The sequence below is a fragment of the Nyctereutes procyonoides genome, unplaced genomic scaffold, assembly GCF_905146905.1.
Source record: "Nyctereutes procyonoides isolate TBG_1078 unplaced genomic scaffold, NYPRO_anot_genome, whole genome shotgun sequence".
NCBI lineage: Eukaryota > Metazoa > Chordata > Mammalia > Carnivora > Canidae > Nyctereutes > Nyctereutes procyonoides.
In genome coordinates, this window is record NW_026575146.1 from 15,567,356 (window position 1) to 15,592,385 (window position 25,030).

Genomic DNA, 25,030 nt, shown 5'->3' on the forward strand with positions numbered 1-25,030 from the left:
AATAGCGACAGCAATAACAATAACCACAGCAGCAACAACAGGAGTAGCAGCAGCAGCAGCAATAGTAACCATAGGAACAGTAGGAGCAGCAACAGTAACAGCAGCAGCAACAATGGCAACAACAGCAGCAATAGTAACAACAGCAACAAGAGGAACCACAGCAACCACAATGGGAACCACAACAGCAGCAATAGTAATGATAGTAACACCAGCAACAACAGCAGCAATAACAGCAGTAACAAGCAACAATACTTAAAACAACAGGAACCACAGCAACAGAAACAGTTAACAACAGCAGCAACAACAGTAACAATAGTAATCACAGCAATAGCAGCAGCAGTGACAGTAAGGACAGCAAACAATAGCAGGAACAACAGCAGCAATGACAGAAAGCACAGCAACAACAGGAGCAGCAGCAGCTACAGTAACAACAACAGCAGCAGCAGCTACAGTAACAACAGCAGCAACAATAGCAAGAATGGCAACAGCAGCAGCAACCACGGTAACCATAGCAACAGCAGTAGCAGCAGCAACCACAGTAACCACAGCAACAGCAGCAGCAGCAGCAGCAGCAGCGCTAACTGACCCCTAAAGCGGCCCCCGACCCCCCCCCCCCAGGGCCTGGGTTCCTGGACTGGCTCGGCTTTGTCACTTACTGGCCTCCCGGTGACTCTTTCATGTCTCTTGCCTTCCTGTTTTCGGTTGTCACCGGGCCTAGCAATACTAGCACCTGTTGGAGGGGCCGCCTGGGACGGCGCGAGCAGCCGTGAGAAGGGCTTCGGAGGCGGGAGCTGAGAGCTCCAAGGGATCTTAGGCAGCAGGCGGGAGGGTGACGTGAGGGGTCCCCTTCCCGCAAGGGAAGTCCCCGCGGCTGTCCATACCTAGGACGGGCTTCGGGGGCCGGAGGACTTGGGGAGACCTGCCTCACCCTGGTTTTGCGCCTCCGCCTCAGTGTGGGGGCGGCGGCCGGGCTCAGCTCTCCGAGGGACACCTCTGTGCCCGCGGGCTGCCCCTGCTGGCCTCCCTGCCGGTGGGCCCCTTGCAAGCCCCCCCGGGGTTCACCTGCTGCTCTCCTCCGCAGCCCCCGAGCTCACAGAGGCCTGGCTTCCTTTTCAAGGTGAGCTGGGTTATGGAAGACAGACAGCAGAAAAGCCCAAGTCTTCATAGAAGCATTTGTAGATCACACAAACAGAAAGCATGCAGAAAAACAGGAATGAGAAAAAAACAAAAACAAAAAACAAAAAACAAAAGAAAACCAGGAATGAGGTTTGAGATACCTCCCTCATCTGCAGAGCCAGCCTGATGGGAAGGAAGCTTCTTACAGGTAGACGTGTGTGTATCTATCAGCGAGCTGCGCTTCCCTATCTCAAAACTGTTCAGAATATATTTTAAAATTTGATTTCCAATTGGTTGTCTAGGTACACAGTTACCTGTATTACAGAACAGCTGTGAAAACTTCTATGAATAAAACCGGTGGCCATGGGACATTTACAATGGGCCAGGCCCTTGACATGCATTTACCTCATTACAAAAATCCAGTGAGTAGAAATTGTTGTTCCCATTTATAGATGAAGAAACCAAGGCTCAGAAGAGTCAAGGCCACATGATGGGAAGTGTCAAGACTTGGCCTATCAGACTGTACGGGCCACGTTCCTCCCCACCACACATTACCGCCTTCCCAGGGCTGGAGCTGGCTGCCGAAGCCTGGAGAACCCACCTTTAGACATGCCGTAAAAGGAACTCAGCATTTATTTTATAGCTATTTGGGGAACACCTGCTCTGTGTGTGCCAGGTACTGTGCTAAGTCCTAGGGATGCGGCAGTAAATGGGGTACAGTCTGTCTTTAAGCGGAGGCTCGTGTGCATGGGAAGCTTCACTGAGATAGGGATACAGGGGGACAATTGGCCTAGATCAAAAATCTCAAGCTCAAATACATGCAGCAGGCAGAAAAGATAAATGTACGAGGCATGAGACATGGGGGTATGGTGCACCGCGGCCCCCTCCAGCAGGCATGTCCTTCAAAACACCGAGCCATCGCTCAGCTCCTACAAACCACCAGCAAGAGAAAATGCCTGGGCAGTGTTACCAAATCTGATTTTTTTTTTCTTTAACAGATCCTGGAAATCCAGTTTATGTGGAATTTCTCACTTTAAAAATGTCACATGGGTCAAGCAAAGCACCTGAGGCCCTGATGTCCTGTGGGCCACCAGTGTGCAACCTCTGGCTGAGCTAAAGGCCTCTCGTAATGCTGAGCTCCAAGCTTGCTCTAGAAAAAGCCTCAGACCACAGTGTTGCCTCCCCAGCCACATCTGCCGCGGTGCTGAGTATGTTAATGTGAACATTGTGGAGAAAGGATAAAATTCAGTTCAGTTCATGGTGCTCGTGGACTGGAACTGGAGTATAAAATGAATTTAAAAAGCATCTAAGCATATTGCATCAAGAAGCTTGAGGGCAGTGTACCCTATGTTTTCTTTACTAGACTTTCTTAAGTTTAATTTTTGAATAGGTTCAGGTGGTCCAAAATTCAGAAAGTACAACAAAATGTGCATTGGAAATCCCTCCCACCTGTGTTCCACAGCCACCGATTCCACAGATAGCCAATATTCTGGTTCTTGCATATTCTTCCAGAGACAAGGTAAATTTATTTTTATAGAAATAGTAGAAAATGTACTTTCTATATTTTTCTTTTTTAAAATTATTAATTACTTGATTCATGTATTTATAAACAGGAGGTTTGAGCTCACACCCCCAAGATCAAGACCTGAACTGAAATCAAAAGTCAGATACTTAACTGACTCGGTCACCAAGGTGCCCTCCTCTTTTTAAAAATAATAATAATATATCTTAGAGGGCTTTCCTTCTCAGTGTGTATAAAGCTGTCTTGTTCTTTTAATGACTTAGTATTTTATTGCATGATATGCCATGATTTATATAACTGGTCTCCAAATCAATGAACATTTAGGTTGTTTCCAATCTTTTGTTACATAAAAAAAATTGTCTTAATAGTGATCCTGTACATATGTCATTTTGTACATAAAATTCCTAGAAGTGTGGAATTGCTAGGTAAAAAGAAATGTACATTTTTGATACTATTGTCATTTTGCCATCATAGAGATTTCAGATTTCACTGGCAACGTAGGACAGTGTTTCCCCACATTCTTCCCCAACATAATGTTACCAAGTGGGTTGATCTTCAACAATCTAAGTTGTAAGTAGTACAGTGTTCATTTGTACTTCTCTCACTACGTAGGAAGTGAGCATATTTTCATATCCTTAAGAGCTGTTTTTATTTTCCTTTCACTGAATTATCTGTTCAAGTCCTTAACCCATTTTTTTTCTTTTGCGTGGTTCCTCTTTGTTAGAGCTCTTTATATACTAAGAAAAGTAGCTCCTTGTACAGGAGTGAATATTTTCTCCGTGTTTGCTATTATTATTTTCTTAACTTATGTTAGTTTTCAATACAGATGTCTTTATTTTTATAAAGGCAAACTTACTGATCTTTTTAAATATGGGTCCTGGATTTTTTTTTGCTGTACTTACATAGTCCTTCCCTTTTATGAAAGTATAAGGGTATTCTCATTATTTTACTGTTTCTTTTTTTTAAAGATTTAATTTATTTATTCATAAGAGACACAGAGAGAGAGGCAGAGACATCGGCAGGGGAAGAAGCAGGCCCCCTGCAGGCCCCCTGCAGGGACCCCGGGATCATGACCTGAGCCAAAGGCGGATGCTCAACCACTGAGCCACCCAGGCATCCCTATTTTACTGTTTCTTTGTTTGTATTTTCCGGTCTTTGAGTTCATGTGACTTGATCTCAATGGATGGTGTGAGGTATAAATTCAACCTCATGTTTGTTTGTTTGTTTGTTTTTTTCCAACTGGCTACAGAGTTGGCCTCAACCTGTATGGAGGATTTCAGCTCCCTACCTCTGCATGTTTTCAGCTTCGTCAATAGTCTCAGGCAAAGCCTTCCCTTTGGTCTCCGGGAGCAGCAACACCAGTCCCCCAGCAACCAAGCCAACCACAGCTGGAAGCCAAACAGATGCAAATCACATTAAGTGCTAGAACACACAGGCTTTATAATCAGAACTCCCCTTACTTCTTAAAGTTTTTTTGCATGTGATTTTCTATACTTACAGATTTCTTTGCTATCTCTGACTGTCCTATAAATATTTTGCTGATTCCAAACTCCGTTGGGTTACAATTCCTTATAGGGAGATGAAATACTTAACATTTTAAGTCAAGGTTATTCTAGGCTAGAGAACATTGCCATAATATTAAGATACATTGGAGTTAGAAAATAACTCTGAAAAAAAAATCCACTCTAAGGAAAGGAAGAACATAATCCTGCCAACATAAAGCACTTAGTAATGAAAATGAGTCAGAAACTTGGAACATGACTAGCATCCAGAAGTAATGAATCATATATTACTGCATCACAGTGTTTAAAAGTATAGCCAGGCTTATGCTTTTAGTTCTAACTGGAGTGTTCGATAAATTCCTTTGTTCCTTTTTCCTTTGTCTCTGGCTGTAATGTTTAGCACATGCTGGGGGCTGATAGTAAACAGTAGAGTGTTTATGTGTCTTTAAATTCTCATTAATGTTTTGGGATTTTAAGGTTCTGTTTTGCTATAATAGAATGTAGCAAATAGATGAGGGTTGTTCACTAGTTTTGGAGTTCCAAAAAAATGCACACTGTCCTCCATTTTTACATCTTTACAAAATGATGGAAACAGAGGCCACAGAGCTCAGTGGTTCTGGATGCTGGCTGTGGCTCTGGGTGCCTGGGGTCCCATTCTGAGCCCCCCACTCACTGGTCTCAGAGCCCTGGGAAATTCAGCTCTAGGTTCTTGGCCATCAAGTGGGGTGATATTCCCAACTCACATGCTTGTTTGAGACTGAAATGAACCCCTGTTTGTTACGTGGCAATGCCTGCCGCAGAGCATGAATGAAGTAGCCACCCTCAGCAGAGTCTCTCCAAACATCTAAAGATTCACTCCGCTGTAACTCATGCAAATAATAAATATATCGCTCTGGCTTTGGTTCTCAGCAGTGAGTGAATTATGAAGAGAATATAATAGATGAATCAAATTATCATCCCTTTAACTTTTTATATTTGCAAAGGTAGGCTTAATTAACTAGGGTATTTCTTAACAGTTTTTTTCCAGTGCTCTTTCAACTGCTCATTTGTTGATTTTCAGGCTTCTAGATAACTGCTTCTGACTACTTCAAGACCACAATCATCAGTATACCATCACTGCGTGCAAAAGAAAGGGAAAGGAGTAAAAATGTCCAAACATTAGTTTTGTTTTCTGCTAACTACTCAGATTGGTGAGAAAAGAAGATGGAACTAGAAGTATCAATAAAAGTGGGAGTTGGCTTTGAGTTTACTTGAAATGGTGAAATGTAGTTAAAATCCTTTATCTTTTCCAGGGATGGTAAATCCTGAGAAAGAGTCAACAGAGGCTCTGCTAGGTCTGGACTTTGCATCACATTGTTAAATGGTACTTAGAGAAACCTGAAGTCTCTGTTCTCCACCCAGAAATGTCTCACTGCCCACCTAAGGGAATGGCCAAGACTAAGTTGCCTCCACCTTCCCTGCAAGGCAGGGGTCCAGAGAGTGTTGTGGTACTTTCCCAGGATGGAAAGAGGCTCTGCACACGTCCCTCAGCCAGTGTTGGGAGAGGAAGACTTCCAGGGTCCCCTAAGTGGTACCAGCCACTCTGTTGCCAAATCATGCTTATACTAAGATAAAGAGCTTGTGTTCTATCAACTTTGGCCATCTTGCTCTTATTAAGTTGCAATGTAGAGGCATTAATTGGGTCTGTTTTGAGGGTGAGTTTTATCAGCTGTGTGGAACGTTTGCTGGCACATCTATAGCAGTGGAAAATTTCCCCCTCACAAATCCCTTGAGAAGAGGAACAAGCAGAGATGCTTATGTGGGACAATGTGGAGTGGTAGGAGAAAAGCCATGTGGGTGCAGAGCGTCTTGTCCTCCCTCCCCTCAAATTAAGTGAGTGTTGTAGGCCCATGGGGAAAACTGTTACATTTTTGTCAAATTAAAAGTGGCTCACAGTGGGTCTAAAAGAAGACTGAGCTGGGTGCCTTGAGGCTTTCTGGCTAACATGAGGAGGTGAATGCTATGTGTGTGAATCTGAGCACTTCTCCTCACCCCTCTCTGTGGCGCACAAGAGGTGGTCTTTCCTATTGTCCACAGTTGTGGAGAAAGGAATGGACATGAATAAATGGGAGTGTCCAGGATTTCTGGACCCCTTTCACAGTCTGTAGACATCATGTTCAACATCGGCCTCTGTGTGTTAACTGCTGATAATCAGATTTGTCCCTGTTACCTTCCATGCTACAGGCTGGGCAGTGGGGGGAGGAGGAGGGCTCTACATTGGTACATTCCTTCAGTATTGGAGGGAAGGGCTGTTTCAACCCTCCTTAAATCTAACTGCCCAAGGAATTTGAGGAAGGGGTGCCTGACACCAACATAGGTATGCCATTACGCTAATGTATTTCCTTAGTGGTGGTCTTTGTTTCCCCTGGGTTTTGAAATTGCTCTTTGCAAAATTTTAACCACTTTCTTTGAAGTAATGAAGTGAAAAACTTTGTACTTTCCCACATTTGGCCATAAAGGAAGCAGAAAGGATGAGCTCTTCGGCAAAGGGACCCAAGGAGGGGTGGAAATTGGTTAAGGGTATTTTTCAGGCAAACGTCTTTCTAGTTCACTCCTTGAACATTGTCCAGCTAAGGCCAGGAGTCCTAGTGGCTCCTACACTTGAGTCTTAGTAGCTACTAATAGGATTACCTATGCTAATATTACTAACACTAAGAGTAGGTACTAATTACTAGCTGCGCTTGGTAGTGGCCAGTATGCATGATGCCTATTTTGAGATGGAACAATGGAGGTCCCTAGAAAAATAGATTTTCATTCAAAGACACGTCTGAGGATTTGTTACCAAAAACCACCAGTGGGAGCTCATGCCAGATATGGGTGAGCCGGTAGACCAGGAAGGGTGTGATGATGCCACCGATGTCACACATTGAGGAGCAGACAAGGACACCAAGATTCCTGAAATGCAGGAAACTGACTTAACTTCCAGTTTCTCATCAGACAGTAGTTATCTCCCACTCAACCCCCAAGTAAATTCTTCCCCAAATCGCTAAAATGTCTGTGAACTGAAAAACGGTGTTCACATTTTTTTCAACACACAGATGGTGTATGATTTATAATTCCACTCATATTCTGCTATACTTGTGTTATATTAGCTTTTCTGGATATTTTTAATTTAATTTTCAGTTTTTACATTGGTCATCTGGCTTCCCTACACTGTTCTAAGGTCCTGTTCATACTGTTTCCTTTCTTTTAGGGTTTTTTTTTTTTTTTTTACATTTTATTTATTTGAGAGAGAGTGAGTTAGAGAGGCAGACAGAATGAGCTGTTGAGGGGAGGGTCAGAGGGAGAGGGAGAAGCAGATTCTCTGCTGAGCAAGGAGCCTGACTATGCCTGGGGCTCAATCCCAGGACCCGGGGATCATGACCTGAGCCGAAGGCAGACACCTACCCAACTGAGCCACCCAGGTGCCCCCTGTTTGTGCTGTTTCTGATTACTCTCTCCCATGGCCATTTGGTAATCTCTCTCTCTCTCTCACCACACAGTGTCTGTATTTCACCCTAGCCTATAACTGAGATGTGGCCTGGCTACTGTCTTTAAATGTCCTTGTCATAACTCTCTTGCCCTGTGTTTTGAAAAGGGAGGTGCACTCTGCTGGCACTTGTAGTAGTTCTGGCCAGTAAGTAAATGTCCCATTCACCCTCTTCACGTTGAGGAAAACGTGCTCACCTGATGAACGTAGGGTACAGTTCCGCATTGACCAGGCAAACCATTTCGAAGGCCATTGTAATCCCCATTCTACCCAAGCACGAGACCGTAACTCTTAGCCACTGTAGATCTGAGGGGCAAAAATGCATCACTTACACACACCACATACAATCCCTGGTCTGCGAACCATACTCCAGAGGTGTGCAAGGGGAAAGTCCACATTCCAGAATGGGATAAGAATGCAAAATTCTTCTTCTCTAAACTCAAGACTTTTGAACGAAATCTCCCATGTCTGTTAGTTTTAACCTTGGGCATGAGTCTAACACTCTCTTTAGATCTCAGTCACTAAGGAAAACAGGATTTTACAGGTTTCCAGAGCTGGGCCAACTCTAGTTTATACAGGTTACCCAAAAGAAACAGCAAAATATGGGCAAATCTTAAATAATTGCTAATAACTAAAGGGTTCAAACAAAGTTCCATGTTGCCAATAAGATTCTTTTGTATAGGTTTTTGCTCCTGTTCATTGAGAAAGCACTTTGAAAGGAAGGAAAGGAACTAAATAGTTGTGCATTGGTTGCATTGGCCAAAACTTTCTTATTTTTTCTGCAGGATGATGCAGGGAGCTCAAAGGAGTTGCCTAAATAGTTGTTGGGAAATGCTGGAAGAAGACTTCACTCTGGGCCTGCTCTACCCCAAACCCCATGCTCTTTCTGTTCTGGGCCAGCTCGATGGCCTGTAGCAGGCGTCCTCTTAACCTTTCTTGTTATAGTACATTAGGGAACAATCAGGTATTATATTACATCAGGCAACTGTTGGGTACAATTGTTGTTAAAGACAGGGTGGTGACATGGGCTTGCTCAGGAAGGTCCCAGATTCTTTCCAAATTGACTTCGATGATAAATTACAAGGTAATTTATCACATCAGAGAGCTGTGACATCCCCTCTTCTCAAGGCCTTGGAAGACAAGAACCCAGCTTGGCTTGACACTCACCTTCAGGGATGAAAACCGATACGAGGCAGGCTGCCCCTGCCACTATATTTGATGTAGCCCATGGATACCGACGACCTATACGGTCAATGGTGAGGATGATGATGATGGCGGCTGGGAATTCCACCAGGGCAGAGTAGAAGAAATCCAAGTAGATATTGCTCCCTGCAAGGCCCATGTGCATGATGAGGCCTTGGTAGAGAACAGAGCTTGTGAACCTGAGCAAAGAGGAGAGCTCAGGTCAAGCCAAACACCAAAAGCAAGTCATCAACAAGGAGAGCCTTCCGGAAAAATAAGAGTTGATTGTGGGTCACCTTTCTTTGTCATCTTTTTATTGCTATTCCCTCCACTCTACTGCTTTTACATGATCTGATCCACTGTGGTGGCTGACTATGATCCCAGAACCAGGAAAGGAGAAGAAATCAGGATGGCATTCCCTGGCTGAATTGAAAGGTAGGAAAAAAAAATATCTTTCTAGAGTGATTTATTTGGCTAAACTGTATCAGGTTATTAGTGGATGTTAATTATTTCTCTCTTTGTGGTCTTCTAATAGAATTGGGATCAAGGGGATTGACTACTTAATTCAAATTTTAGGGAATGAGAGAACCAAATGGGTACCAAATAACCAAACAGGTAAAACCTCTCCTCTTGCTGATTTCTCTCCTGACATAATACAGACAGCATTTTGACATTTTGTTTTTTTGACCGGAAGTGTTCATCATCTGTAATGGCAAATATGAGGACACTTGGCAAGAGTCAAAACTATTCAGAAAAGGAAAGAAGGATTCGAAGCCAAATTTCCCTGCTGCATTTTATATGCAGTATTGTCAAGCTTGCTAAATTAGTTCCTGAGGAGCTTTGTTTCTGTCCGTGATTCCAAATCTTCATTTGGCCAGTGTAAGTAAGTCCTGGGGTACACCGAAAAGAAAGCGGGCTGCACTAAGGAAGGCTTGGTGCTGAATGAAGGGCTCAGAGCCCTAGAGGCAGCCTGCAGACAGTGGAAACCATCATGTGTCAGCCACGGGATTGTGCAGCCAGTGGATTACTCTTTGTGGTTTATTCTCATTTATAAGTTTCTTTCTTTCTCTAACAGACAAGACAGAGAAAAAACCCTTTCCTTGCTAACCGTGTACAATAAGAAGAGATCTATACTCATCATAGGTATAAAAGGAATAGTTCTCAGTTTGGGCTGTATATCAGACTCACCTGGAGGATGTTAAAGTAATGGTGCCTGGACATTTCCCTGGATCAATTCAATCAGTATTTTCTGGGGCCAGGGTGTGGGTTCTGGTGTTGGCATTTTATAATCTCGCAGGAGATTCTAAGGCAATGCCAAGGTTGAGAGTATACTTATCTATACTTTGAGACTGTAAGCTGATTTTAAACACCTGCTTGAAAAAATGATATCAGGAAAAACTGCTTTGAATGAATCCCCTTGCTGTCCACTGTTAGTAGTTATACTTGATCGAGGCTGTGTGACAGGGCTCTCTTATTCCTTCCCCTAATGTGGAGGATGGGGCTTAAAAAAATGTTTTTAGAGTGAAAAACATTCCTTACCAGTTGTACATCAAGATCAAAGTGTGTTTTCTTATTTGAGGGGTTCTGATCAGGTCAAGAAATGACGGATTCAACTTCTCATCAACTTCCTCATCAGGTCTGAGGCTCTAGGGATGGAAACAGGAGGTTAAAGACGACATCCCTGGGTATTACAGGGAATCACAACAGTATCTGACCCTTGCTGAGGGCTCATAGTGAACTTTTCATACTTACTAGTTCATTAAATCTTGGCTATCCTGGAAGTTGGTTTCTGTCTTTTTCACCCTCTTCCACAGAAGAGGAAGCTGGGATAGGGGGTGTTAGGTAAGAAACTCATGTGCATATGTCCAACACTGAAGGTCAAGCACAGTGGGGTAGAAGGAGGCCCAGCCCAGGGGCTCTGATGGCTGAGGGCACAGGGTGGTGGGTGTGTTCCCTGCCAGACCAGGTGTCACCCAGCGGTCAGGAGGCTCTGCTCTGGGAACTTGGCACTTGGAACAGCTTGGTATCACCTGGAACTTGTTAGAATGAAAGACCTGGGGCCCCTCTCCAGACACCTGAACTGGAATCTGCATTTCCTCAAGGTCCCCAGGAGCAACCTGGGCACAGGTATTAACATTTGAGAAGCCCTGCTCTAGGAGAAAACAGCAGGTGGTGCAGTTGAGATTCAGTCTCCAGGGTTTGGGAAGCAGAACCTTTGTTCCTACAGCAGCATGGGAGGGTGTGTAAAAGCCTGAGGAGTGAGGGGAAGAACCTCCAGCAGACTTAACCACTCTTATATGAACTCTGAACTTTGGCAAGAGAGTGACTCACATGTGCTTTAGTCCCTGAGCAATCTTCAAGAGGATCTAAAACTTCAATCAGTACTATGCTGGTCATCAGTGGAAAAAAGTATCTATCCCAACCATCCAGAAACCAGAGAGGATGTGGGAAAAGTCCCAATACTCACTCTAAATCATGTCAATCATAAATGCTTACTGGCAACCTATCTTAGATCCTTGCACAGAGACAATCACTCTTATTTTGACAGTTTTCTAACCAGTTTGATTTTTGCTTTTCCATCCCCTGTCAGAGCAAAAGGCTTATACCAAAGGTGATAAGGTCTACCAAAGGCAAACCATGAAATGCAGAGAAAATGGACACCCCTGTAACTTGTCTTATTTCAGAAGGCAGGAGACTGATCAAAACATTTAGGGGCAAGTTTCTATCAAGAATGTTTAAAATTCTAAGAAATTATTTGTGTCTGAAGACTCTTCCCTCTGGGGAAATCTCCCCTCCCTGAGTGTCTTGGTGGACATATGGTAAGGAAGACATCGGGTATTTGGGTATGAGTGAAACACACAGCCTTGGGTTGCACACAATAGAAGCTCCTTGTTTGCCTTTAAATGATTGTTGTGTTCCTTTTAGTTTCATGTTTTTGATTGATTTTGAATTTTTTACCAGGTCCCATTAATCCTAGTACAACAGAAATATCTTGTTGCAAATGGTGGACCCCTTCTCTGTCACTCCCCCCACCCCCACTGAGAATGCATGGCTTTCCCAGATCCTCCTGTCACTGTTCCCCAATCTGATAGTTCAGCCGCTTGCTCACCTGAAGGGAGGCAGGCAGAGATTTTCCATTTTTCTTTGCAATGTACTTAAGGATCCTCATGGCTTTAGCATTTTTACTCTGGGAGATCAGCCACCTCGGAGACTCAGGAATGCACCTAGGGTATAGCACAAGTGTGGTCAGTGCTGTTCAGTATGGAATCGGGGGGGTCTTCCTGAACCCCCATCCCCAGGGGTCGTAATCAAATTTCTGCAAGAGATCTTACACAATGAGGTTCGGTTGGATCTACAAAGGAAATAAAATTGTGTAGGGGCTGGACAGCAAAGGAAATCAACAAAATGAAAAATTAGCCTATTGGATGGGAGAAAATACACAAATCATGTATCAGGAAAAGGGTGAATATCAAAAATATACAAAGAAAAAAATATACAAAGAACTCCTACAACTCAAGAGCAAAAAAAAAAATCTGACTTAAAAATGGGCAGAGGATCCTAATACACATTTTCCCAAAAGACATACACATGGCCAATTCGTACATGAAAAGATGCTCAGCATCACTCATCACCAGGGATATCCAAATCGAAGCCACAATGTCACTTCACATCTGTTGGAATGGCCAGAATCAAAAAGACAAGAAATAACAAAAGCTGACAAGGGTACAGGGAAAGGGGAACCCTTGTGCACTGTTGGAAACCCAGCAGTGTGGCCACTATGGAAAACAGTGTGGAGGGTCATCAAAAAATTGAAAATACAAATGCCATATGATCCAGCCATTCCACTTCTGGGTATTTATTAGAAGGAACCAGAAATACTAATTCAAAAAGATATGTGCACCTTTATGTTAATTGCTGCATTATTTACAAGAGCCAAGTCATGGAAACAAACTTATGGGTGTGTGTATGTGTGTATGTGTGAGTGTGTATGTGTGTGTGTGTGTGTGATGGAATATTACTCAGTCATATAAAAGAATGAAGTCTTGCCATCTGTGACAACATGTGTGGACCTAGAGGGTATTATACTAACTGAAATAAGTCAGACTATAAAAGACAAATACCTTATGACCTCATTTATGTGTGGAATCTAAAGCAAACAAACCAAGCTCATAGATACAGAGAACAGATTGATGGTTGCTGGGGAAGGAGGTGAACAAAATGGGTGAAGGGGTCAAAAGCACACACTTCCGGTTACAAAATAGATTAAGTCCGGAGGATATAATGCATGGTGACTACAGTTAATAATACTGTTGTGCATACTGGAAAGTTGTTAAAATAAATCCCACAAGCTCTATCACAAGACAAAAATTTTGTAAAATTTTGCAGGGGATATGTAGACTTTTTCCTCCTTCACCTGCTGACTTCTCTTCAGCCTTTATGCAAGAAACTTGGAGGTCCCCACTTCGGAGAGTTCACAGTGGGACTCTGCAAAGCAGGGGTCAGCTGAATATCCACCCAGCCCTGTGCTCGTGGGAGGAGAGGCAGGTTGGCTGGGCCTTTGCACGTGCTGAGAGTGGACAGCCGGGGCACATGAGGAGGGAGCAGGATGCAGTTCTGTCATAGGGGGTAGAGTGAGTATTTTATGTTTATTATTCTGAGAGCTGATTTCTCAAAGGAAGGGGTAAGAGTTTGAGGTAAGGTGTCACGGAGCTCACAAGCGAGGCTGTTGAATTTAGCAGAACACTGGGATGCTTTAATAGAAGCTCCTTGTTTGCCTTTAAATGATTGTTGGGTTCCTTTTAGGAACCCATATCTCCTTGAGCAGGACTCTAACCACTTGGATCTGTGTTTGGAGAGGACTCTTGGAGCAGCTGGTTCAGGGTAGGTGGGAGGAAGAGGGACTGGCAGGAAGGAGTAGCAGGACTGCCCTGGTGGTAGTTCTGGCCTGGGGTTGGGAAGGTCCCAGGTCGGGGCATCTCTCGGAGAGGTGGGGCTCAAAGGGAACTTGGGAGGGAAGTCTGTGGGAATGCAATGGAGAGAGGAACCAGACACAATTCCTCAGTTAAGACTTGACATTAGGAACAGAAATGGGGTGTGCTCAGTGGCAATCAACCCACGGCCCACAGCGTGCATCTTTTCCACTGTGATGCCCTAGGGAGATTTTTCTAGATCACATTTGGTGGGGGTTCAGCTCAGTCGCCCACACCTCAGGAAGCAGAGTCAGTTCGGCCAGGTGTTGCAAGAGCTGAAGAGCCAAGAAGGTGAAGGACTTGGGAACCAGGTCAGGAAAGACGGGAACCATAAATGGCTAGCCTGCAAGGGAAACATCTGGAGGGACTCTCAGTGGCATATCCAGATAGTTCAAGAACTGCCCAGTAGAATAGAAATTAATTTTTTGAAGCTTTAAGTGCAGAATTGGGAACCCCCTGGGTAAACTTACTGAGAATGTAAATTTGGTTGAAGCTCATGGTTTTTTTGTTTGCTTCTTTTGTTTTGTTTTATCCCAGAAACATGGACCTGGGCTTTCCGTGGAAGGAGACTGAAGGACACCTTGGAATTTGGAAGGATGCTATGCATTCGGGGAGTCAGCCTTTTCAGTAAAATGAAATAGTTCAAGTTATTTCCTGTTTTGTTCCAAATAGACTTACCAGTAATAGAGCAAGAAGCAGATGTTGGGCAGAGTAACAGTGAACTGCAGCCACCTCCAGTGAGGAAGCACATACGCCACCCCAGCCAGCAGCAGGAGCCCAACGGTGAAGGCCATTTGGTAAACGATGCCCACTGTTCTCCGATAGCTCCGCCCGACAAATTCCGTAACTGCAGAGAGAATCCAAATGGTCAATGTAAGTCAGTATGACAATGAGTTGGCTGCCCGACTCTGGGGAAGCACCAATGCCAACCTCAAAAACAAAGGCAAAGGGCACCTGAGTGGCTCAGTCGGCTAAGCAGTTGCCTTTAGCTCAGATCATGATCCCAGAGTCCTGGGATTGAGCCCCTAGTTTGGCTCCCTGCTCAGCAAGGAGTCTACTTCTCCCCCAGTTCACCCTCTCTCTCTCAAATAAATAAATATATATTTTTTAAAAAGGAGGACAAATTCTAGAGTTTTTTTATACAACTTTCTGAAAAACTTTCAATGTTCTTTGGGGACTATTTTGTCATGATTAGTGCTGTTATATTAATTAATATAAGATCTTGTAATTCCACATTGGGTGGGGTGAGAGGCCTGCCAGTGTGAACAAAATGTTTGATTTATAGGGTCATTTCAAGGGCAATTGCACCTGGATTTAATATGTGTGCAAAAAAATTTTTTTGAAGCAATCCAAAGTTGTTTTTATTTTTTTGTTTTGCCTTTTTTCTAAAACAAAACAAAACAAAAAAACCCAAAACCAATAATCCAGTTGTTTTATTGGCAAAGTTTTGATCAAGAATAGTAAGGCAATGGTAATTTAAGACCTGAATAAATGGATCAAACACTGACTTGAGACTGTAGGTGATTTTTATGTAAATGAACATCTCAATATAACTTGTTGTCTTATATGAATTAAGTATTTTCTTGGCAATCCTGATAATGTGTGTAAATGGCTTGGAAACCTGGCAGTGGGTTTCCATACTGACTGGTCAGCTAGGACTGACTTGCAAGAACTGATTTTTAAATCTCCAGGAATTTTGCAAGCTGGTTATTAAATGTATTGGTATCTTAAAGCCAGTCATGGTGGGAATATTTACAACTTAGAAATCAGACAACCCCCCAAACCAGGGCTTTTTATTGTCCAAGAGCCAGGTTATCACATACCACTGCATGTGGTAAAAAAAAAAAAAAAAAAAATCAGCTTTATCCCATTCCATGAAGTCTGCAGTACATGGATTTAGGGACTAGTCATTTCTGCATCACAAACATACTAGAATTTAAATTCCAGATATTTCATGAGCCACAGATCTTTTGTTTTAAATGTTTAGTAATCATGGTAAATACATCAACTATTTATAAACCATATAGAAATGCATCCTAAAATGTTTCTATATATTATTGCAAATTATCAAAAAGTATTTAAAACAGAGTTAAACAAAAGCCTGTAAGTGCTCAATAAATAGAAAATATTTTGAAGTGGTTGGGGTCACAGGCAGGGTCTGGGGATGGCGGCGCAGAAAAAGGTCGTTCAGAGGGCCTGGAGAAGAAATAATGGGTAGAAGGCTGAAATTTAAATTTACACATTTCAATTATACATATTTCTGCATGTTATGTGTTCTAAAAAACCGAATTACTGATTGAATAACTGTACTTTGATATATTCCTTTGCTGCTCGCATGGAGATTAGATGCCTACCACGACAGCACGTAATAGCATCCAGCATCCTTCTTCTGTATCTCACAGAGATCCCCAAATTAACTTTACCAGCTAGAGTTTTAAACACACATATTCTAGCTGTCAGGGGTAATACAGGTTTTATGATAGTGATGGTTTTAATTTCAAAGCATCCACTTCCCTTTGTATGGATGCTATTTGACTGTAGCCGGGGGAAAGTAAAGATGGAGCTCATTCCCAAGCTCTAATTATGATGCTAATTTTTAAAAATATGGCTTTGAAGATGTTATGCTGTTAGGATTCAAATATTCTCCTATACTCCATGGAGTTTCAGCATAAGACTGGCTGCTAGTGAGAGGGATGGAATGATGTTCCTGGTCAGAGGAGGCCCTGGGGAACTCAGGCTCCCCACAGGGCTCATATTCTCCATTTCCGGGTATATCAAGTGAGTATAACAGTGGTTTCCTAGAATCCATTTATGCAAAGCAGTAAAGTCCCCTATAAATCTGACGTATCTCTCATCACTGAATTTTTCTTTATGTATAGGCCTGGTAGGCTAGGTTTTCTCTGTATGTAACACCCCAGGGTACAGAAAACATTTTTCTAAGAAGTTATATGAGAATCTGGATGGCATGACGTTTACTCTCATTTCTGCCTTCATTGTTTTCTTTATAGGAACAATGTAGAATGAGTTGACTGAAAAGGCTTTAGAAATCCTTTTGATACAGAACAAAAAAGTCTCTCCACATTCTCTTGAAGCTGGGTCCATTTTTGGGCACAGCCCCCTCCCGTCTCCTGAGGGTTTGGGCAGCAACGTGGCTTTGTTCTCACAGCCACAAGCAATTCTTACTCTGGATGTAGCCTATTAACCAGCCTGCCTTGCTGACCAGCCCCTGGATCAAGCGGAAAATTAACACCCATGTATAGTTTGGGGAGACGGCCATGAGAACTCCAGATGCAGTGTTTATGAGGATTGTGACCAAGAGGCAGAGCTTACGGCCAAACCTGCAAGGAGACAAAGAAAGAGAAAAAAGAATTAGAGTAGACTCATGAAGGTTGTAGAGAGTGCATGGAAGCTACAGAAATCTTAGGTGGAGGTTTACTTCAGCATTTTCCCCAGGGCACTCTGAAAATCCTGTGCACAATGAGTCCCATTCACCCCAGGGCTTAGAGAACCTTCTCAGTCCCACACTGTGGAGACTATTCAAGCAGGGGTGATTCTTCCAAGGCTACCCAATGCTGAATGCCCTAGGGGCCCGTCTGGGTCTTCCATCATCATAGGGGCTGGGGCCTTTGCACTAACAGTCTCAACCAACTGGCCACCCAAGAGAAGTTTTTGCTTTAGGAAAAAGAAAATGCAGTGTTTAATATACTCCCTAATCCATTTTCAACACTGCTTTCTGGCTTTGTGGTGTTTGCATGTCTCCATGGAAATGGTCTCTGGTGGGGGGCGGGATGGGGAGCCTTTGTCTTGGAGTTTTCCAGCAAGGTAGCTTCCACCACACCTTCTGTCCAAGGAACTTGGGTTGTTTGTTTGTTTTTTCATTAAATGTTTTTTTGGAGGGTTGGGACTTGGGTTTCATCCGCTGAGGGACCCGGGGAATGTCCCAGGACACAGAGGAGAGGAAAACTTAGAGATATGGGTTGAATCTTGGCTTTATCACTTACTATACATGTCAGTTACTCGACCTTTTTCAATTTCCTCAACTGATGAAGACCTATCTGACCCAGTTGACAAGAGGATTAAAGTGAGATATTACACATAAAGAGTTAGACACTTGGCCTCCCCCATTTCCTGCCTTCTGTTTGTAAGTAGGCTCTCTGAAAGTTGACTTGGAGCAACTTGTTTATGGTGTCATTATGTCATCATGTCCACCTCGTTTTGTTCTAAGACACCCCTTAATTGGCCATTAATGGATATTTTAAAGATTCTTCATAGAAAGCAGTGTTTTGTTTAATCTTTACTTACCTACTTCAAACTGAAGAATCACAAGGATTTTATGTCATTTGCTTTGCATATTCGATGGTGGCTGAACATTTTTTACCAGCTGCTCTGCTTGTAGGCAGCTATGTTCTAGTGACCATTTTGATATCAACTGACCATGTGAAAGTAATCCACAATGTCATTAACAGTTATTTGGGCTGTGAATGTTTTAAATCTGAAATTTAGAGATCAAGCAGTCTCATAAGTAATTAATGTAAACTACTAAACTTCTTAAGACCCTGTTTAGATGATTCATTTCTTAATTCTCAGTTAATGATTCCCCACTGTAAATATCTGCCTTCTTGGCCTTTTTTTTTTTTTTTTTTTTTTTTTTTTTTGAGATAGAGCAAGAGAGAACACAAGTAGGGAGAGAAGCAGAAGGAGCAGGGCTTGATCTCACAACCCTTAGATCATGACTTGAGCTGAAACCAAGAGTTGGATGCTCAATTGACTGAGCCACCCATGTGTCCCTGCCTCCCTCGTCTATTATTCAAAGTCTTCCAAAGTCACATCTCAACAAAGTGTTTTAGCCTTTCTTCCCTTGTTCTCCAACCAAACCCCATCCTTTACCCTCATGGAATTCGTAAACATTTGCTCAGAGGATGGCTCTCTATCTTCCAGAGTTGACTTGGGCATACCATACCAGTCATGCTCCCACAGGTGGATACAATCCTGTGGCTGAAAAGAGGGAATATTTACCATTGGAAACTCAGAGCATGGAAAGCTTCAGAACATCAAATCTATGATGCAAAACACTTCAGTGGGGGACATGTCTCAAATGAGGACATAACGCTGTTACAAAAATATGGCGTGGCTGGAAGAAGTTTTGAAGACCTGGGATAGTGGTTTGAGACTTTTTCTCCCTGCAACAGAACCATGTAAGTGGTAAAATGAAAAATAAAGAGATAAAACAAGAGAGGGGGGTGGACTCCAGCACTGCTGGTTTCATAAATCCTTTAGCTCCTTGCTACTCAATGTGGGCCAGGGCTCATCAGTGTCACCTGGGAGTGGTTAGAAATGCAATGGTTTGAGACTTTTCTCTCTAGACCTGCTGGATTAGAATCAGAGTTTTAACAAGATCTGGGTGGTTTGTATGCACATTAACATTGGGAAGCACTGCTCTCATTTCACTGAATTTCCTCTTCTGCAAATGGGGGATAAGAAAATAATTTTTAAAAGGCTGTTATGATCATAAATGACATATAGCAAACAAGGATGCCCAATACAGTACCTGGGACATTGTGGGTAGTGGGGAGCTTATTTTGGAAGATTTTACATAGTTGAGTAAGTTTGACGATGACCCACTGGGACTTTGATTCTACCCTGACCTAGTTCTATCAGGAAATATAGACAGTGGGTACTGGCTTTTGCAGCTAATTATTGGGCTTTCAGAAAATTTGTGAGCTAATTGTTGAACACGGGCATTGTTAAAAATTAAATCATACATTTAAGGGAAATATATTAAAAACATGTGTGATAAATATGCAAAAACGTTGCTTCCCAATTATTTTACCATGACTGACCATTATCTATGCTCATGAGATAATTTACCTCTGTCTGTTGTATTTGTACAGTGGAAATACTGTAAAATGGTGCATATTTATAGCCAATTCTGTGTTCAGTGACCTCACTTTGGTAGCTTGAAATGACCATGGTGGGAGCAAATATACCATGGAAATGAGCAAATGCTAACATTAGGGCTTTATCCCGCAGAAAACCAGTCATTGGACTTTTACAGGCTTGCCACTAAATAGAGAACTTATAATTTCTGATCAGTGGAGTAAAAAAAATCTAGAATTGGTGAAACATTACTTTTTTGTGTCAGGTGATACTAAAAAACATTTTTTAGGAGGTTTGAATGATGACATAAATTAGACATATTATAAAAGGTTTATTTTCAAATTCTCTAACACATGCCCATCCTTCCTTCCTCCTGTCCATTTGCAAACTGACCTTCAGAAAGCTGACATGGTGTAAACCTCAGTATCCCTATTTACAACCTTTTCATAATATCCTTCCGGTTGTCTTCTAAAAGATAACTTAATCAACTGTTCGTTCATATTTTTCAAAAGCATCATAGAAGACAATCTATTTTATTTAATATTGGTTTAATCTGTAGCATAAAATGCATTTTCATGAGATTTTTGTACCCTTGCATAAAATCTGAATATTATCCAGAAATAGGCATTAAGTATGCAGTGATAACTTGCCTTCTCTTTTTCACCCACTGGTTGTTGCCTTACTTCCCACTCTCCCATGCACACATGAGTAGAACAGAAAAGAAGAGGAACAACTACTAAATCTTCAGACAATTTATGAAAAAGAAATGGAGGTTTGGGTATCTTTTTTTGGGGGAAGAATAATGAGTAATCAACTTTGCATAGATTTCAACAATAGGAACAAAATAATGAGATCATCCAAGAAGGTAGATAATTGAGTGAGGCTTATAAAGTCAGGAATGCACTGTCAGGTGGGGAATTATAACCGGTCTCCTACTCCTTGAGTGGGATGAGAATAATTAACTCATTTATTTAACTAGCTGTGAGGCTCAATCACCTATTTGCTCACTTCCATCCTGGTAGCTGAATGTTAGGATCTACACCATACAGGGAGGCAGGGAGTAGACATGGGCCAGACAGCCACACAAGGGAGCAAAGCAGACTTTGGACTGCCCCTTGCCAGCAGCTCTCCGGACTTAACCGAGTCATCTCAAACCACAGACCTCGCTTGTGGGGCAATAAAAACAAAAGTCAATGACATTCCTTTTTACCTCATAAGCCTCCCACATGAAGTCCCAGGAAGAACCTTTGAAGAAAGACTGAGCAGGGAGTTATAGAAGTGGCATGATGGACAGAGCTGCCTTGTGACCCAGTGGCCTCAACTGCCCTGCCCCTCTCCCTCCTGCTGCTACAGCAGATGACCCTGGGATGGGACAGACTAACCTATCATAATTAATCTTTAACTCATTTGCAACTTTTCCTCCAGCCTGACAATACAGCAGCATAATCAAAGAAAATATTTGATTTACATTTAATATAATATCACAGGTTTCGGTTTCTTTGCATCACAGAAATAGTTGGGGAGGGCAGCAAGTATAAAGTATGTTTGCTATTTATTTTAGAATTAAATATATACTTATATTTTGTAATAAATTATAAATTTATTAAATAAATTGTATTAGATATATTTATTCTACAGTTATACATCACGAGCTCATGGGTGGCTGGTTATTAAAAAGGATGATACTATCTAAACAGTTGAACATGGTGCATGGTACCCAGAAAACACCCAATAAATGGTCAGTATTATGAGTGCTAAAGTCCCAACTATAAAGCACATTTTTCTGTTCCTTTCCCTTTGGAGACTCCTAAAAATATCTAATTGGCCATCAACCTAGTAAAGATGTATGTTATAAGGAACTTCCAGAACACCAAATTTGGGTTTACAAAGTGATTGATAGATAAGACATACAGGCACAGCTGGATTCATACAACTCCTTGAAAGCTGGCTCCCTGAAGACACAGATTATATGAGAGGACCATTTGCTGTATGTTCTACACATAGAGATCTTTCCTCATCTCACTCCAGGGACACTAACATGATACTTACCTCTGTCAGTGTAGATGGACCCAGTTTCCCTTTTACCAGATCATATCCTGGGCTCCTCACCTATTATTACATCTGGTCCCAAGGCCCCAGTCCAGGACGCCTGCAATGCTGTGGGCCAGGCAAGGACAGCCGCAAGGAGAGTCTACACTGGATCTGGGTATAGGAGGGGCAGGAAGAGGAGGGAAGACCTCAGGGGCCCTGCAGGCTCAGGAATGGGGAGATGGTGATGAGGCCCATGAATCAGGAATCACACATCAAGTCATCTATTACTCTTTTTTCTGACCCCCGGCTTCCGGATAGCCCACAAGGAAAAAACTGCTGCTTAATGTAGAAATATCCCTCTATTCTCCAAGGAATTAGAATATATTCACATTGCTCATGCTGATCTAAGCCACAGAAGAAATCTCAAATTGTCAAGACAATGACATGAGACCAGGAAATTGTGGTCTGGGTGTTTGGGGGAAAGGATGCTACTCAAGCAGGGGCAGGAGAATCCAAGTGCTTTTCAGACCTTCAGGAATACTCAAGTCCCATCACATTCGTGCGGCACCTACCTGTCTGCTAGGTAGCCGATACCCACAGAACCGATAAAAAATCCTACGTTCACAGCCGACTGAAACAGGTCCAGCATCCAGGAATTGGCACACACTAGGTTAAACTGCAGAGGGGCGAGAGGTTTCCCGGGTCAGGAAAGAAAACAAAATCCTCTTAGACACAGCTCAGCCCGGGAACTCATTGAATATTCCTCTCGTTGAACCAATGTGGCTGAACGACAGGGCAATAAACGAACTGTTCTCTGGCTTATGTGAATTTTCTTTATACAACTGAAAAATTTGTCCCACGATCTATTTGGCATTCCCTCTGGAAGTGTGTCATTAGGTCAAATTCTGTTGTTGGCTAGATCAGTTGAAAGCAGGTAAGTACTCCATTTACACCCCACTCTCCCTCTCTAACTTTGATATACAGAAGCAAATGGGTGTGTAAATAGGATACAAATGCTGCCCTGAGGAAGCTGGGCTGTTCCGCTTCCCTTTGCTGTCTCTTTACTAGTAGGGGAATCAGGAGCATCTCTACAGGCTCTTACATTTGCTCACATTTGGAACAAGAGGCAATGTTGAAGAAAAAACAGGTGCTGGCCTGGAAGTAGGGAGATCCAATTTCTAGAACGAACTGCTAACTCTCTCTCTCTCTGGCCTTGGGCAAAATCTTTCTCTGTTCCGGGCCTCAGTGTCCTCTTCTCTGTATGAAAGGGTGAGATCAAGCCACGCTGTAAAGCCTCTTAAAATTGTATGGTGTTGTGACCTGTATCTGTGACTTCAAATAACTACTAGACCATTTGAGAAAAGCTCCTCTACCTAAATATCTGTTCGTACAGAACATCCTCACGTTATCTAAGTGGTCCATTTAAATTAAGCCAGGCAGCTGGCTTTCTCTGTATTTTTAGAATAATTCCATCCTCCTATTTTTCTTTGTCTCCAATAAAAGCAGGTCTCCACTTTTTTTTGCTGTTTTCTCTATTTTTATTAAAATGAGGCTTCATAATTAGATGCTAACGTCAACTGGAGTTTTTAATAAAGGAATAATAGTGCCTTAGCCAAGGCTCCAACCCCAGGTAATTCTATGCAATCATTTTGAGCAAATCATAGAAAGAAAAATAGCCACCAAGAGAAAAAAAAATGTATCCTATCACAGGAAGGCACCATTCAGGTAAGTTCCGTGAGCTTTCAGGTATCTATCTGTTATGCTGGCAGAATGGAGGGCTTCCAGAAAAAAAAAAAAAAAAAAAGAGCAAGCTTGAACATTTCCCCTTTTCTGGAAATTCTGCTATGCTTGGTTTGTTTCTTACCCCTGAAACTTGCATGAACTGGAATCCTTATTGTCAGAATTTGATGAAGTCTTAACTACTTCGCTCCTACTCCAAATACGAGGTTGCATGTCTTGGTTGGAAACTAGGATTTTATAAGATACCTTGAGTCCAAGGAGCATGTCCAGACAGTGTTAAGAGCGCAGCCTTACCTGGCTTCTTCCTTAGGAGCCACTCTGCTGGCTTTTTCCTGCTCTAGGTCCTGCGCTCACTCACCTCGGTCACGATGGAGGAGCCGGGCGTGTCGTAGGCCCAGCCGTGCAGACAGGGCCCGAGCGGCAGGTGGCTCCTGTTGGCGGCCAGGCCGGCCAGCGGGTCCACGCAGCCCAGGGCGCTCTGGTTCCAGTCCACCGCGTAGCTGCGGCACTGGCGGGGGAAGGCGTCGCCCGCGGGCCCCGGGCCCGGCACCGTGTAGTTGAGCTCCTCTGCCGCGCTCCAGCCGCACCGCCGGCTCAGCTCGGCCGCCCCGGGGCTCAGGCAGCGGTGATCCGGGGTGAAGGCCAGGAAGACGATGCCCACGTAGACGGGGGTGAACGCCACGGACATGAGAGCTAAGAGGAAAAACGTCTGCTTCTGGAAAAAGTTAAATTCCCCTATGTGCTCCAGAATGTCATCCACAGTTGGCATGATCTCCGGAGGCAGGAGAGGTCCCGATGCTTTTCCCTGCGCTGGTGCGAGGCCCTGGCCAGCTCAGCACAGCTCTTGAGCAAGAGTCTAGCGGTGGGAGGGAGTTTATTTCAGAAAGTGACCAGCCTTTGATCCAGACCTTTCCTGGCTCCGGTTGATTTCCAGCCGTGCGCCGCTCGGGTGGATGTGGGTCCCGCTGCTCTCCCCAAATGCCCCCAGCGAGTAACAGGGCGAGATGCTGTGTTCCTTGTAAGGTCACACTCCGCAGGTTTGTGCTACCTCATTCCAGCACCACAAACAATCCCTCCTCTGTATCAGTCGGGGAGAAATCAGAGAGCTTTCACCTATCACAGACCTGTTAATCTTTCCCTAGTAAACTAAGTGTCCAGGAAATTAATATATTCCTATCTCACCCACGCAGCCAGACTTTCCTCTAAGGTGCTACAGAGAATGCACACGCATTTGGCTTTGCTGACCTAGTGTAATGTGAATCATGGTCTTGGGTCAGAGGTCTTGTCTGGGTTCAAAGCCGTTTGCAAATTTCTACAGCTGGCCCCATTCTACAAACAACAGCGAGTGCACTGGGGATCCATGCTGTGGCTGCTTGTTTTGGTTTGTTCCTGGATTTTATAATTCTGCTTTTTAAAGAATGCTGATGTGGCATTCTTGCTTTTCAACCCTGAAGTGTCCTTCCCTTGATCCGTTTGGGAGGAAAGAATAAAAAGTTCACCACACGTTCAGGTCAAGTGCAAATGCAGGCTGGAGCATCTTTGTTCTTCTTTAGACCTAGAATTTTTGCCCATGGTCAGGGAT

The 25,030-nt window shown here is 43.2% G+C and overlaps 1 protein-coding gene across 3 annotated transcripts in view; it reads right to left on the bottom strand.

Moving 5' to 3' along the window:
• The window catches only part of LOC129500990 (solute carrier family 22 member 2), a 30,594-nt gene extending 6,068 nt beyond the window's left edge, over positions 1-24,526 (bottom strand). The window contains exons 1-11 of one of the 3 annotated variants that reach the window (XM_055311962.1): positions 23,807-24,526; positions 22,281-22,384; positions 21,787-21,879; positions 16,984-17,138; positions 14,479-14,647; positions 11,940-12,054; positions 10,370-10,476; positions 8,816-9,030; positions 7,846-7,954; positions 6,962-7,074; positions 3,927-4,026 (exon numbers count right to left, since the gene is read on the bottom strand). In XM_055311962.1, the coding sequence (XP_055167937.1) occupies positions 3,927-4,026; positions 6,962-7,074; positions 7,846-7,954; positions 8,816-9,030; positions 10,370-10,476; positions 11,940-12,054; positions 14,479-14,647; positions 16,984-17,138; positions 21,787-21,879; positions 22,281-22,384; positions 23,807-24,217 (1,691 nt within the window). In that variant the 5' untranslated portion in view covers positions 24,218-24,526. The remainder of the gene's footprint in view (positions 1-3,926; positions 4,027-6,961; positions 7,075-7,845; positions 7,955-8,815; positions 9,031-10,369; positions 10,477-11,939; positions 12,055-14,478; positions 14,648-16,983; positions 17,139-21,786; positions 21,880-22,280; positions 22,385-23,806) is intronic. The other 2 variants (XM_055311963.1, XM_055311964.1) reach the window with 2 other exon arrangements.
• Positions 24,527-25,030: the final 504 nt, after the last annotated feature.